This window comes from Melampsora larici-populina, assembly GCF_000204055.1.
Source record: "Melampsora larici-populina 98AG31 unplaced genomic scaffold MELLAscaffold_26, whole genome shotgun sequence".
NCBI lineage: Eukaryota > Fungi > Basidiomycota > Pucciniomycetes > Pucciniales > Melampsoraceae > Melampsora > Melampsora laricis-populina.
The window spans coordinates 1,000,582-1,017,501 of NW_006768790.1; the positions used below are offsets into that span (position 1 = coordinate 1,000,582).

At 41.6% G+C, this 16,920-nt stretch overlaps 1 protein-coding gene across 1 annotated transcript; it reads right to left on the bottom strand.

Annotated features, from left to right (window-relative positions):
* Window positions 1-3,616: 3,616 nt before the first annotated feature.
* Window positions 3,617-4,401, bottom strand: MELLADRAFT_108021 (uncharacterized protein; the record flags this gene model as incomplete). Its single annotated transcript, XM_007411674.1, has 4 exons — window positions 3,617-3,798; window positions 3,922-3,990; window positions 4,078-4,221; window positions 4,290-4,401. 4 exons carry the CDS (start codon window positions 4,399-4,401, stop codon window positions 3,617-3,619), a joined length of 507 nt encoding a protein of 168 aa, XP_007411736.1.
* Between the last annotated feature and the right edge of the window lie 12,519 nt (window positions 4,402-16,920).

The following is a 16,920-nucleotide window of genomic DNA, read 5'->3' on the forward strand; positions in this document are numbered from 1 at the left end:
CTGGTCAAGGTTGGCCATTCCGCGGCCCATCTTGGTGCGATTATTTCCAGTACACAAGTCTCACAAGGTTGGAATGTCCTTTTGAGCAACAAGATCCACACTGCCGGGGTCCGCAACCACGGCTTTGACCTCTTGTACAGTTGAAAATCAAGTGTAGAACTCTCTCAAAAGGCCAGCATCAACCATCGGTGGAACATCATTGGCCTTGAATAAGCCCCATCAGACCTTTATATGGAAGAATAGCGCTTCTTGTAATGGACATTGATGTAAGAAAGATGAGATTGAATTTTGACATGAAAGTTGAAAACATACCTTGGTACTTTTGTAATCCTTGCGGAGGACACCACTTTGCAGCTACAATGGGTATTGTTTGCGTGCACAAGTGGGTGCAGGAGGCTGATTAGAGGGGCCCGGGGTGCATGATTTCTGTGGTCCTTTGGCAGCAGGAGAAGGAGTCTTGGCGCAAGGAGGAAGGTTTCAGTTGGTCTTGGTTGGATTTCATATCTGGAATAATGTTTGATGTCGACTGCTTCTGGCGCAAGGATTGGCCACTGAGATCCTTGAATTCTTGAAGTTGACTTTGTGAACCACTGATGGTGTGTTTGCATTGATCTGCCTGTTACTGCAAGCTGTTTGCAATCATTGCCGCTACGGCATCCAGGGTGAGGCCAGCGGGATTTGGCAAGACATTATGTTCATTGTTTTGGGATTGCATGATCAGGGCAATGAAGAGTATTTTGAAGAAAGTGGGGCTGATGAAGTGTGTGAAGAACTTTGTTTTGGTGGCGAAGAAAAGAAGCTCTTTTTTTGAAGAGATATGGGATCCAATGAGGCGGGGGTTGAGCTCCTTTCATACTTGACATAATGAATTTGTGGCAACCCTTCAGGAAAGAAATTACAGTTAGTGTTGTTCAAAACTTTGACGGAGGAACCTGAGACTGTCCTGATCAGGGGTTGACAACTCACCAAATTGATTGAGGTGGAATGCCAAGCCAAAAGGGAAGAGTGTGTAGATTGTTCTGGCGGTTCACGAGGTCAAGGAGATCCAAAAGGGCGAGAGACCCCAATCAGGGTGCAAACTACTGAGTTGTAGTAGACTGCCGAGCCAAAAGGGAAGTTGTTGTGATGAAAAAGGGTAAGTCCAAAGGCCGTGGTGTTGCATGCAGTGACGAGCTGTCACAAACCAAAGCCAAGTGTAGCATCCAAACAGGCCTGTTGCAGCTGAATACAGCCTGTCGCAAGCAAGCTGGAGCTGGGAAACATCAAGTAGACATGTCACCCATGTGAAATTTCTGACTGTTGCAGATATGTCTGCAACATCAATTTGCCCATGGTGTGAATGGTATGGCAATGGAGTGTTGCACCGGTTCATCTGGTTCAAGCCCTGGAAGAGGTTTTTTTGACAAATTTTGGGAATGGCCTCAGGACATATGATGGGAATGTGCTAACAAATCATCATCTCAGGACAATTATTTTTGCTATGCCTGAGCGGCAATAAACTATGGAAAACTTTCTCACAAGCAAAAACTTATGTCATTTTGAGATATGCCGAGACCTTAAAAGTAAAGACCACACAGCCGTTTTGGATGCGCTTCCCAAGCAGGACACATTTTTCACGGACGGCGGCTTCATGCAATAGTGCCATCAACAATTTGAAGGCCAGTGCAAAATACCAAATTGAACTTGTTTGTAAGGCCAAAAAAGCACTATGGGTGGGCTTTATTGGCGGTACGTGGCTGTTGGAATTTACCCACATTCCGGCGACATCTGCCGTGCGCACGGACCACATGACCAAGTTTTTGCAATTGTCTTCTCATCCTTTTTGAAAACAACTGTACTATAGAAAAGATAGTATAATGTGAAGATTTTTTAAGTCTTGTTTTACTCACCTAAACCTGTTGATGTTCCTTGCACATTTTCCACATTTTCCACCTCCTCACAATTTCTTTGATCATTTGTTGCCTGGGTTACTGGGCTGTTAATCAATGAATCACACTGCCAGCATTAAAGAGGTTCCCAGATGGGAATATGGGTCCTAGTGATCACATTCCCATCCTGCTACTGTTACACAGTTCCACAAATATTTCCTGAGTAGCCATTGTGATATATGTAGTCAATATTTTGAGATGTGTGTCTCAATTTGAACAAAGTTACAGCATGTATTACACATGAACTTCTTATCTAGATGAGCAGATAACTGAGCGAACCTGTATGTAGCTGATAGCTAAGGATTTACTCAGATGTTTGCACATATGTAGTGTATGCTTTATGGCTCAGATGTGCAGTGCAAGATGATTTGATGCACCATTCTTCTCTCAATGATATTCCCAGCCTAGGTCACGTTCCGACCAGGGAACCTATTTAATGCTGGCAGTGTCAATAACTTGTGAAATATTTTTCTTTTGTCCTGTATTACCACCACTTTCCACTACTCTTCTTTCTTCTTCTTCTGAATCTTTGTTTTCTAGTTGTTCCTTCTTTCTTTTTGAGCTTTCTCCTACTTGATCTTGAGCTATATTTCCTTTTGATGTTGAAGAATTTTGAACAACTTCATTTCTACTTTCTAATTCTCTATTAATACATTCATCTGCATATTCTTGTGCCACCATTATTTCTCAACTTGCATAACTTGCTTCTTAACAGTAGTAAATAAACACCATGTTGGTATCCTTGTAGCACGTCAACATGCACACACAGAGAGTTTTGAAAAAGATCAGAAAATATTTTTGTAGGATTTAGACTGAGATTGGTGTTGAGTGCCCTTTGTGAATGATCATTTGACAAAAGCATTTGTGGCATCCTTTGTCAGCAGTTGGGGACAACTGTGTGTCAACATCCCAGTTGACAAAGGGAAGATGTGACTATTGTGGAGACCTCTTCAAAGGATCATTCAAGTATGTATCAAAAGTCTTTGGTGTGTGCATGTTGACGTGCTACAAGGATATAGACATGGTGAAAGAAAAGAAAAAGTGTTTGAAATGAAAACAAATATATTTGAGTTTGTGTTTGCCTTTTGCTGTTTTACAGCAAGTCTATCTTATGATGAGTGAAAATATCTTCTCAAGGGAGAAGTTACTCTCCTCTCGGCTCCTCTCTCTACCTAGCAATGACTGTGTGTGGGGCTTCTCCCTCTCTGGTCCCCTCCTTCGGTACCAGGATTCCACTGCCCCGTTCTCTCTTGCTTTTGATGGAACTTTACGGGTACCGTCAACCCGTTGGGCACCCGTACCATTCACGCCAATCACAAATTCAAAGACCAGTGAAGTGTAATGCCTGGTAATGACGCGCAAATAACCGGGAAATCTGCGCCCGATCCTTATTGAGCTTCTCATTTTTTGTGGAAATCCGCTCTTCTATGAATGTGCGGCTTTTCAGACGTGCGGCTCACAAGCTCAGGATTATTCACAGGAGACGCAAAGGTTTACATGAAGATGTTTTTTGCTTGAGCAAGATGCAGACCAAACAACACAATTCTAACTCTGGTTGACAAAGCAAACATCACCCAGTACGTCCGTTGTGGACACCAATAACAACAACAATATCCAGCCCTATGACAGGGTGTCCTCGGCTGCATTGTGATGATCAGATGAGCAAAAGATCATTGAGAAACATTGGCCTACTCAAGTTCAGCAAAGACCCTCTTAAAACCGGAGACTTTGAGTTGTCCTTTGTGTTTCACAAAAGTGATGGTTGCGTCTAGGCCCTCGTCTTGATTCTCCCCGTTTGGTTCCTTCACAGTCACTTTACCCAATAATTTGATCTGAACCTTTTCTTGGTCTGAGTTTTCTGTGCACTTTGCTGAAAACAAATCACATTGTGTTTTTAGGTATTTGGACGAGGAAGGTGGGTTCAAAGTTAGATTAGTGCAAGTGGTTTCCTCCTCGTATATGATTCAAGCACATATCCAACTAGGGAGCATACCTGAGGAAATTTCTGTCTCGTATGTGCGCTGTAGATGAACCATCTGCGCTGCCAGGGCGTCGCCAATTTCTTGTGGAAGATGATAGTCAGAAAATGCGAAGAGGGTGTCAGCAAATCGTCATAGCACCTTGAAACTGCACAAGGAAGTCTACTTACGGTTTCCCTTGAGAACATGCCCCAAATAATCGAACTTGGCACTCGGGTAATTGTGTATCTGAGCGATTACGCCATCTGGCTCTCCTGCATCTACGCTTTGATAAAACTTCTCAAGACCGCCTTGGAGGTCATCCTCAACCCAAGCTAAAAGAAAGAGTAATTAAGTTATGATTCTGGAGCAACAGCGTCCGGGAGTTGCGTGAGCGACTCACGTTGCGGAACACCTTGGACTTTGAAGTCAGGTCCACTAAAATGGATCGCCTGGGCTAGAAATGGAGATGTTGCGAAGACAACAGCAAGAAGTGTAGTTGAGAGTTTGGTCATGGTGGTTATAGCCTAGGTACTGATGAGGTCTTTAGTAGCTACGAAAGATTATGCACAAAGAATGAACACTGATAATGAGCAGATGAGGGACTACCAAGCCAATGGACGTCCTCCTTTTATACTCATGAGGAAAGGTTATACACTATATAACACTCGCTGCTTGCCTCGCACTCTTACGAGTTGAAGCTCTGCGTCCTGGCGTGTTCACTCATCCATCAATGTGTGGATATGATAACTGCGCATTCTATTTGCGGCGCTCAATCGACTTGTACGTATGGACAATATATATTCCCTATCATCGCCGGAGCTCATGATGACTCATGTGTTCTCACTTCATAGCCTACGCTGACTTGTCTAGACCTCAGTTCCTCTTTTTTTATCAGAGTAAAACACTTCTGTACCTTTAAACCACTGACTTATGTGCCTACGTAATATCTTTCGCAACGTCTTACATTCGGATAAGAAAGCGAACGAAGATCTGCCACCTTGCAAAGAGTTGAGGGCGATTTGCATCACACCTCATCGGCCAGTCTCACGCAGGTTACCAACAACCCCCCATCATCTTTCTTTGGCAAGTGCCACATTATGCACCCAAAACCTTTTGGCTACGTAAGCAGCATCTCCTAAGCGGTACCGTCATGAAATCAACAGCTACGCTGCTTTTAACCTCGATAACCAGGTCCAAAGATATCTTCTGCAAATTTCAATGTGGATCATATCCTTCCTCGACAAGTGTGATATCAAAACACTACGCAGGGAAATAAATCGTGGCATTCCAAAGTTGAACCAAGCTGAAGTTACCTAAAGCTTATCAATCAGGTTAACAAACCATCTTGAGTTTTTTACATCTTCCGTTCATGTTTTAACATCAGTTTTGCACAGCATACATTTTATAAAAGCGACAATAGGGGTTTCAAGTTTGATTCATTTCATTTTCTTGAAAAATTTGGACAAGCTGTTCAAAAAAATCCATCATGAAACCACCGTATTTTTATTTTGGGACACGTGAAAAGGGACACCTAAAAATGGGTTCCACTTTGAAAAAAATTATGCATATCTTACAACAACGGGCAAGTTTCCAAAACGTAATATTCCAAAAAAAAACCAAAATTGTAACCCCCTAATACTGGTCCCCACTCGTGCGGCTTTATTCCAAATCCTGGAAAATTTGAATCTTTACCTGCCGCTGAACCACATCTCTGCGTAAGGGAGAAGCTCAGAATGGCTCCATCAACCCCAAGCAACGGAACACAGGGCATATTGAAAAGCTTCGAAATCCGTCTAGATAACTACAAACTGATTTCCCGTGACGAATACTAGAGGTGAGCCTCTATCACCTCTTGTCACTGATATACCTAATCACTAACCTGATTTCCCGTGACGAATACTAGAGGTGAGCCTCTATCACCTCTTGTCACTGATATACCTAATCACTAACCTGTAAGGTTTTAGGTAAAGATAAAGATAAGGGAAAAGGATCGACACAGATAATTTCAGCGGATGATTCTTTTCCTTCCGTAGAATGACGGATAATATATTTCACCTGATTTCCCGTGACGAATACTAGAGGTGAGCCTCTATCACCTCTTGTCACTGATATACCTAATCACTAACCTGTACAATCAGATAAAACAACAAAACAGATATAAAGAGAATGAGAGAAGTTAGATGAGATTGTAAAAGAAATAACACATCTCTGTCAAATACTATCTGACCTGTAAGGTTTTAGGTAAAGATAAAGATAAGGGAAAAGGATCGACACAGATAATTTCAGCGGATGATCTAGCGTCGTCAGATGAAACAATACAATGATATAAATCAATATGATTAGTGAAGTAATTCAAATGTGTATTGATTGAAACTGAAAACAGATGTGTATAGAACTAAGAATAGAAAGAGAAGAAGTATGAATAGAATGAAAGGATTGACTTACTCTTTTCCTCCCGTAGAATGACGGATGAGGAAAAGAGTATACGCGCGTCGTGGGGGTGGCGTGGATTAAATAAAGGGATGATTATGGTTTTAGGACCAAGGTTCTTAGACTAAACCTTAATGTAATATTAGACTCATGGCATCTGGAACCTAAGTCCTAGAGACGTAAGGTGTCTCTCAACACACCCCCTGTTTCAGATGTCCATGAATGACATTTAGACCCACTTGATCCCTAAGTCCTTTAAAAGGGCCTGGATGTAGAGGTTTAGTCAGGGTGTCCGCAAACATATTCTTGTTGCTGATATGTCGAAGTTTAATCAATTTCTTTTCTACCTGTTGTCTGATCCAATGATATTGTACCTCAATATGTTTAGTACGAGCATGAAATATAGATTTTTCAGTTAATGCTACCGCTCCCGTGCTGTCACTGCATAAAATAGTAGGTGATTGTTGCCCAAGGGATATATTCTCCAAAAGACCACGCAACCATACAACCTCCTGTCCGGCCTCGGTCGTAGCTTTATATTCAGCTTTGGTGGATGATAGAGATACCGTTGGTTGAAGGCGGCTTTTCCAGCTAATTGCGGCTCCATTCAGCTTGAACACATAGCCTGTGGTTGATCTACGTGTTGATGGATCACCAGCCCAATCGGAGTCAGTATAACATTCTGGGTAATACCAACTCTGATTCCCTTCAATGATACTGTCTTGACTTGAATAAATTAATCCTAAATGTTGGGTTCCTTTCAAATAGCGCAATACATGTAATCCCATCTTCCAAGCAGAATGTGATGGTCTTGACAAATGTTGAGAGAGAGATCCTACGGCGTAGGCTATATCAGGTCTGGTTCCTTGTGCGATATACATTAAACTACCCACTAAACTGTTGTACGGTAATTCAGACTTCTGGAACTCTAATAGATCAGAATCACTAGCTTTCAGGATCTTTGCTCCTCCGGGGAAAGGCGTTGATGCCGGTTTACAATCATCTGAGTTAAATCTCTCTAGAACAGTCTGGATGAAGGATGGTTGGCTTAGAGAATAGCCACCATCATCGGTCGAGTTTACTTCAATCCCTACAACACAATGAGCAGGGCCCAAATCCTCCATTTTCCATTTTAATTTCAATAAGCTCTTTATTTCATAAATTTTATCACCCGTGATTGCCATATCATCTACGTGTAGATATAGCAGCGTCTCTAGACCATCCACATCTTTTCCATACCATAAGCAGGCGTCATGAGGGTTTTGCACCAATCCAATACTCATCAGTTTTTGTTTCACTTCGTCACTCCAGCATCTGGCAGATTGTTTAAGACCATATAGAGCCTTTCTCAACCTCGCTACCTTCCCATTTGCGCGCTCAGCATCGTATCCTTCAGGTAGTTCTAGGTATATTTCTTCTTGAAGGTTGCTGTTGAGGAATGCAGCGATGGCGTCCATCTGTTCGATGGGCCATCCCTTTGCTGCTGCAGTAGCCACCAGAATTCGGAAAGAAGCTAGTCGTCCTGTAGGCGCGAAGGTGTCATTAAAGTCAACACCCTCAGTCTGGGTGTAGCCTTTCGCAACGTAACGAGCTTTATGTTTTGATATGCTCCCGTCAGGATTAACCTTATACTTGAAATGCCAGCGGCCGCCTACAACTGGAGAGTTCTTAGGGCGGTCGACAATTTCCCATACGCCCATGTTGATGATGTTCTGCATTTCTTTATCGCATGCAGCCTTCCATTTATCTGCATCTGGCATTTTCATCGCCATTTTGTAACTCTTAGGCTCTGCTCGAGCTTTCATAGCTTCTCGGCATTCATAGAGAGCTGTGATGAAGTTTCGGCGAGCCATCTTGGGTACGATTGATCGCATGGGATAAGCCTCAATCACATTAGTGGCACCAGGCACATAACGTTCGGGGGGACGACGTTCTCGGGTTGATTGTCTTGGAGCATTCGTCAAGTTTGGTGGGGTTGGCTGGGTATCTGATGTATGTTCTTCCGTGATCGGGCTTATTTGATCATCGATAGGGGGTTCAGGACTTGGACTGAGATCTTTCTCTGTTATGACTTCTTTAGGAGTGAGGAGCTCTTGGTGAATGTCTTCATCATCATCACAGTGATCCTTCGGTATATCAGGGATGGAGTGATCTTGTTCAACTTGATCATCTTCTTTATTATCATCTAATGGAAGATCTTCGATAAACATCCAATCGGGATTGTCTTCGGCATCCTTCATGAAGGGAAATACTAACACTACAAGAAAGATAATATTTTCTGGGCAGAAAATTAAATTATTGATACACAAAAATATTGAGAGGCCAGGAGGAGAGCAAAAAATGAATAAAAATATGCATCTTGTTCCCTGCGTTGAGAACTTCACTCTGCATATTGTTCCGTATTTTTACAGTCCATATTGATAAGTGTACTAACAATAAACCTTCACAATCATGCAATTACAACCTGTAACAAGCACTGAAATTTGGCTCATTAGTGTTTAGAGAAACTTTTGATTTCTGAAAATACTCATAACTTTTTCAATTCCGGTCCAAAACGCACGATTTTGGGTGCATTGGTAAGCTGGAATTGTCCTCCAAATAGTTCATAATAGGACCACACAGCATGCTGGTCTGCTAAAAAAGATATCATCTTGTTTATACATTTGTACATACAGATCCATAGAATGATTGTCATACTAGCTACATAGTTCTTGATCTTATGAAAGTTCGAGAGGAAGAGTTCAGCTTTCCAATGCACTTAAAATCGAGTGTTTTGAGGCAGATTTGACAAAGCTATAGGTGTTTTCAGAAATCAAAAGTTTCTCTAAACACTAATGAGCCCAAATTTTCAGTGCTTGTTACAGGTTGTAATTGGATGATTATGAAGGTTTATTGTTAGTACACTTATCAATACGGACTGTAAAAATATGGAAAAATATGGATAGTGAAGCTCTCACCGCAGGGAACAAGATGCATTTTTTTATTTATTTTTTGCCCTTCTCCTGGCCTCTCAATATTTTTGTGTATCAATAATTTAATTTTCTGCCCAGAAAATATTATATTTTGTGTAGTGTAATGGTTGAAAGGTCACATCGTGACTGATATGGATTTGATTTGTCTCCCGATCCAAAATAATGTAATTATGATTATCTTCGGTTGCTCCTAAAAGAACTCCCGGACGAGAGACTGGTTCGAATTTTCCACCTCGGATATCTTTTCGGATGTGACGATATGCTAAGCATCCGAAGGGTTGGAATCGTTTCATACTGGATGGTCTGTTCTTCCAGAGCGAGTGAGGGGTTGTCTTGAGATTGAGGGAAGTAGTGACGGTTCGGTTTTGTAACATGACTGAGTAAGAAACAGCGTGATACCAATACTTTATGGGTATGCACGACTGTATCATCATACACATTGCTTTGGTGTTGATTGTTCGGTTTGATTGCTCAGCGACTCCATTCTCTTCTGGAGTATGAGGAGAGGTTATTCGAGTTATAATTCCTAACTGTTCTAAGAATGGTGAGAGTAAGCCATTAACAAACTCTCCTCCACCATCGATTGAGAACATCTTCAAGGTCTCGCCTGTTTGTCTTTCGGCGAAAGTGATGTAACGTTTAAAACACTCAAATACGGTCTCAGCGCTCTTGTTTGGCAATCCAAATGATACACGATAACTGCTATAATCATCAGTGAAGAGGATGTAGTATTCTTCATGATTAACAGATGTGGTTCTAACTATTCCACTCAGGTCAACATGCACATTCTCGAGGAACTTATTGGCTCGTGGTCTGGTGTATGAGAATGGGAGTCGGTGATTTTTGGCTAAAGGGCACACAGGACATTTGTTTATAATTTCAAAATCTTTTATAATAGTAGTCTTTGGAAGTACATCATCAAAGTAGCCTAAACTCCACATTCGCTTCAGGTATTTCTCGCTTGGGTGACCTAAAGAGTAGTGTAATTTTAGAATAGTGATTTGTCTGGCGTTTGAAACTGATGACTGATGAGAAGTATGACTGACCAAGGATCGTAAGGCGACATACATCATGCTCCCTTCTCCGACGAATCTTCCAATGAATAATTCCTTTTTACCATGATCGATCCTGAAGTTTGGATCTTCCAGAACAGTGGTGATAGCACCTGCTCTCAACAACCTTCCTCCTGCAATAAGATTACGAGAAAGATCGGGGACGTATAGACAATCCTTGAGTTTAACTGGTTCGCCTCTGGTGTTCACAAGATTCACATTTCCAATGGAATGAATGTCGAGAGTAGCTCCGCCACCAGCGAGGTTTAACTTTGCTCCGGGGTCGTGATTTTCCATTAGAGTTGCCGATTCAAATAAGCTAGCGTCGTGAAACATATGGTGGGAGGCCCCGGTGTCGATTAGCGCAACTGAGTCACATTGATCTCCAGCGCAAGCAAGTTGAGGTTGAGCTGAGCATGAAAAGTTTCCATCGACTTCTACTGAATAGCTAACTTCACGGTCCTCTAATCTAAGGTTATCAAAAGCTGATTGAAGATCTTCAGAGCTAGGGTAGTTGTAGTTCTCAATCTGGTGTGCGCGACCTCTATTCGAATTTGATCCGCTTTGACCGCGACCTCTGCCTCGGAGATTTCCGCGAAAACCACCACGACCACCTCCTCGACCTCCCCTAGGGTAATCGATCCATTCACCGGATTCTTGCTTCGAGCGTTTCCAACTCTCCATCTTAGCCGCGTTGTTAGGGTGATGATAACAGTCAACTTGATCGTGAGGCTTGGTGGGATGACTTTGACCGATACATTTGGTTTTGGTGCAAGTCTGCCATCTACCAGTTCGATTTCCTTGACTGGATTCGGAGGTTTCCGCAACTCGACTTGATTGTTGACGGCTGGAGGAAAACATTTTTCGGGTTTGGTAGGTCTTCTTCAATTCGGTTTTGAGGTTTCGGAATTTGACGTGACCGGCATCTAACAAGTCACAGCCTTTCTCGGCCCAGCTTTGGTTGAGTGATTGAACAAACTGGCGGGCCTGTTCTTCTTTGGACATTTCACCATTTGAACCTAGGTAAGCGTCAACTTTAGCTCTGAAAATATCAATGTATTCTAATAAATCTTTTGTAGAGTTTTGAGACAGATCCGTGATTTCACTACGTAACATGAGCTTGACTGACTCCGAATTGCTGATGTGATATTCACAAATTGTCTTCCATAGCAAAGAAGGCGACGGTATCGTAATTTTAATACCGTTCTCGAATTTCGATATCATTGATATGAATCGAGTGGACTGAATAAGGTCAATACTAGATAGTAGCCAGTAAAACAAGGCTTTCTTGGTGGCTGATAAGACTTCAGGGTCCATATCCGTACCTCCAGCATCTTCCGAGTCTAGAAAGTGGTCATAGGAAGTGGCCATTAAACCAAAACGGATCGCATCGGACCAGGCAACATAGTTGGAAGTTGATAACTTTATGCTGATGGTGATCTTATGTAGGATTGAGTTCATTTTGATTGACTGACGTTGAGCTGGTGTATCAGTATCAATTGGGACAGTGGTAGCCATATTAACAGGCGGGACAGTAGTATGTGCTGAATGAGCTGATTCGGATGAATTTGAGTTTTCTGATTGATCTTCAGTCTGAGATCCGGCGTAAGTCTCGTCGGTATCTTCTGAGAATGGAGCTGGGGTGGATGCAGGTGTAGGTAACTGGGAATCGTCAAGTTCGTCTTCTCTTCTTGACATAGATTTCGCGTTTCGAATGAAATAACTAAGAGCTGAACCAAGCTCTCGCTACCATGAAAAGCGTCGAAATCCGTCTAGATAACTACGAACTGATTTCCCGTGACGAATACTAGAGGTGAGCCTCTATCACCTCTTGTCACTGATATACCTAATCACTAACCTGATTTCCCGTGACGAATACTAGAGGTGAGCCTCTATCACCTCTTGTCACTGATATACCTAATCACTAACCTGTAAGGTTTTAGGTAAAGATAAAGATAAGGGAAAAGGATCGACACAGATAATTTCAGCGGATGATTCTTTTCCTCCCGTAGAATGACGGATAATATATTTCACCTGATTTCCCGTGACGAATACTAGAGGTGAGCCTCTATCACCTCTTGTCACTGATATACCTAATCACTAACCTGTACAATCAGATAAAACAACAAAACAGATATAAAGAGAATGAGAGAAGTTAGATGAGATTGTAAAAGAAATAACACATCTCTGTCAAATACTATCTGACCTGTAAGGTTTTAGGTAAAGATAAAGATAAGGGAAAAGGATCGACACAGATAATTTCAGCGGATGATCTAGCGTCGTCAGATGAAACAATACAATGATATAAATCAATATGATTAGTGAAGTAATTCAAATGTGTATTGATTGAAACTGAAAACAGATGTGTATAGAACTAAGAATAGAAAGAGAAGAAGTATGAATAGAATGAAAGGATTGACTTACTCTTTTCCTCCCGTAGAATGACGGATGAGGAAAAGAGTATACGCGCATCGTGGGGGTGGCGTGGATTAAATAAAGGGATGATTATGGTTTTAGGACCAAGGTTCTTAGACTAAACCTTAATGTAATATTAGACTCATGGCATCTGGAACCTAAGTCCTAGAGACGTAAGGTGTCTCTCAACACATATATCAACAAACTTAACTAAGTCCAAAATCTCGTGCGCGGGGTTTGAACATAGCAAGCGATGACCGAGGCACGAGGGACTTACGAACTCCACAGTTAACGGGCGTGAACAGTTTGAGACTTTAGTAGGGAGAATCTTGCTTCTCAATTCCTCAATTTTTTCCCTTGTATCTAATGTTAAAAAATCATAAGGTCATCAGCGGGGCCTACTTCTCTTTCCTTTGCTCTATTCATTTTTTTTTATCTGTCCTCTTTCATTTTTTTTTCTTTTACTCAAGAGTTGATCCATTGAAATTTCAAAATCAACTGCGGATTACAGCTCCCTTGTATGTATTTATTTTTTGAATTTTCAAAGACTCGTGTGGTGGTATTACTTTTGCTAAAAAGCTTGGCCCGATCGAGAAAAAATAAAACAGAATCAGACCCAGATTTCGCCGCAGCAGTCACAACGCAGCAGAGAGAAAGATTTTGGGGGTGCTGTTGGCTCTGGTGCGAGCTCCCAGTCATATCCTTCAAATCCCTGTCCCTGTTGATTACTTTGTTTTCATCACTAAACTCAACTCAGTCGCTCGCTGCTTCTCACATCCTGGAAACGTGTTTATCAATCGTGGCCAACCCATTGCTGATCTGTAGGAAAAAGGTACACTTTTTTTACTTCAATTCCTCCCATTTGTCTCCTCAGTGCAATTAATTGAACTTACTGATGATCCCCAATATCATTTCTAGGTATCATTCTACAATACATACCACCATACTTTCCCAAGTTGAACCCTATCGATTTTGGATTCAATGTGTCAAAGTTTGTTGTCTCGAGATCACAAGTTTTAGTTACGAGGTCAAATCCAGTCGAACGGAATTTTGTATCATCATTGTGGTTTTCAGATATTTGAAGGGGAGCTCGTTTGTTTGTATTAGATGAATTGTAGTTAGAGAAGATTGTCATCGTATAAAAATTAGAAACAAGGAATTATAGATAAGATTGGCGTGAAACTGAAATCGTTTCAATCTTCTTCAAAGGATCACAAGCAAAGCGATCGATTTTGATCTTGTTTGTGAAATCAGTCTCTAGATTACACAAGAGAGCTGAGATTTTTCACAATCTTTTCTGTAGGAGCATAGGAAGGTTGATTGGTTTTGACCGAGCAAAATCAATCGATTCTTGGATGTGGAATGTCTTCAAAAAAATGAGATCGTTGTTAATCTTGACTTCAAACCCGATGAGATCTTAGGTTTTATTTCATAAGAGATTTGAGATTGTTCTCAAGTTGCGATCATAGGATTGCCTTGTAGGAGAATCAATCAGGAATTGATTGGTTTTGATATTGGTCATAACCAGTCGATGTTTCTGATGATCTTGCTTACCTTGAAAAGTCACTCACATTTGAGATATCTTTCATGAGATATCCAATTGTTATTCAGCATAGCTTGGCACCGGACAAGTTGAGGATATTAGGATACATCTCATTCAACTTGGCTTTTCTCTCACATTAGCACAGCAGTTGTGAGCTCCGTAAAAACTTCATCATCATTTCTTTTTTTGATTTGTTAACAAATGCTTGTTATGATCAATCCAACAATTCAAAACCTTCTTGAAAGAGTGTGGGAAGAAAGAGCTGGTGAGGTGATGGTGAGACAAAGCTAGGCAAGACGATCACGGATATCAGACTGTGTTGTGAGGATGGTCATCTGAATCGAACAATACAAAAAGTTTGTTAGAAAGCACACCAATAGATAATAAAGAAGAGATATATTTTAATGTAACTTGTAAAGTGACTTACCAAGAGTTTGACAACGTCATCTTGCAAGAGTGTGCAAAGAAAGAGGTCAAGGTGATGGGGAACTAGAGCCTAGAGATGGGTGATGGACCAGCGGAATGGTAGGGAGGTCGCACCAGAGCCGACAGGACCAGACAGCACCCCCAAAATCCTTCTCTCTGCTGCGTTGTGACTGCTGCGGCAAAATCTGGGTCTGATTCTGTTTTATTTTTTCTCGATCGGACCAAGCTTTTTAGCAAAAGTAATACATGCTAGTGTGGTGGAATCCAAAAATTGCATTCATCAAATCCTTCTCTTTTGACCTCGACCAAAAAAATAACAAGAATGAAAACTCGAAGTCACAGAAGAGAAATGGTTCTCGAAGAGGAACCGACACCTCATGTGGACAAAAACCTCAAAGTGGATCGACCCCTTCTTCCCACGAGCCTTCACAATAGTTCACTAGCAATTCAGCGAAACCACGTCAAGAACGTTTTCAAAAGATGCTACAATGTGCAAGACGCGAAGCAAGTGCAGGTTGACACCTCGGTGGAACTAATCAATGGTAAGAATGCTTTTGTACTGGCGGGCACCGGGTTTGGAAAGTCACGTATACCAGAGATGTTTGCACATCTATTCGATTCAAATCAAAAGGCTGTGGTATTGATTTTGAATCCATTGGATGCTTTGGGCGATAATCAAGTACGCACTCTTATTATATGATTATGATCAAGGTCCTGACTTGTGATTATATGTAGGTCTTAGAAAAGAACAAATTGAATCTCACATCAATCAATCTCACCAAGACCACGTTTACTACCGATGTTATTCAAAAGATTAAAGAACACTTCTATCGTTTTATCTACTTGGTTAGTTTATGTTGCTATCATAGTCTTCACTATTTTCTTATGATCTTGTGCATTTGTAGAGCCCGGAGATTTTTTTGAACAACACCGAATTTTCAGACATCTACTACAGCTCCAACTTCCAAAAACATCTAGTCTTGAAAGTTGTCAACGAAGCACATGTTATTTATTCGTGGGGCTTGGTTGCCAGCAGACTTTCAAAGAATTCTCAAAGTCACAATATGATGCAGGACATCTGTGAATTCCCCCCGTCTTATGGAAACTTAGGCCGAGCACTTATGGCGACTGACAAAGTACCACTCTTACTATTATCCGCCACTTGTCGCCCAATAGCAATACAAAAAATCCTCAGCAGCTTGAGCATCCTCCCCCAAAATATTACGATGATCAAAGGAGAACTTGCACGGCCTGAACTCAGGTGGATCCGAATGTACATGACTCGTCCTCTCGAAACCTTGGAAGACTTAATACAATTGATCCCCCATCAGGATGATGTCTCTGACACAGATATGATTCAAACCTTGATATATTCCGGAACTCATAATCTGACTTGGAAGGTTTCAAAAACGGTGCATTTGGCTCGAGGAAATCCTGGTCAAGTAGACAACGGCAATAGCACTTGCTGCCGACGATACCATGCAGCTATTGGGCCTTGTGATAAATTGACACGTGCAAAAGAATATGGGGAGGGAAAATATCCAATAATATCGTGTACCAACGCACTTGGCCTAGGTCAAGACTGGAGTATTGTAGACTTAGTAATTATCATTGGTGGTATGGATCCTGATGTCATGATTCAAATGGGAGGTCGAGGAGGTCGAGGCAACAAAGGATGCCTGGTGATCATGCTAGTTGAACCCTTTCAAAGTCTAGGGAAAAATTGTATTAGTGACTCTGATAAGGTGAAAAACATGAGTGATGATGAGCACACAAGTGCATTACGCATCACAACAGTTTGCCTTCGAGTCGCCTTGACATCCGACACTCGGTAAGTCTTCTTGTCCTTTTGCCAACTTTTACGAATAGATAATTTGATGATAATTATTACCTATGTTTGACAATGAAGCCTGGGTGTACTGCCTTTGACAGTCGATGATCCAGCATATGTCGAAGAAAAAACTCGCCAGGATTCCTTGAACTTCCCCGAATGCCGATGCTCCAACTGTGATCCAGCTGGTGCCATTCAGCTGATTCGGGGTCTGAAGAAAACCAACAAGTTCGATTTCCATGAACTTTTGAATCAACCGACCATTGCAGAAGTGCTTCCAACACCCAACTTTTTAAAACAACTTCCAATCCTGGTCGCAAAACCCAAGTCACGAGAAAATCGTCCCTTATTGTGTGACGAGA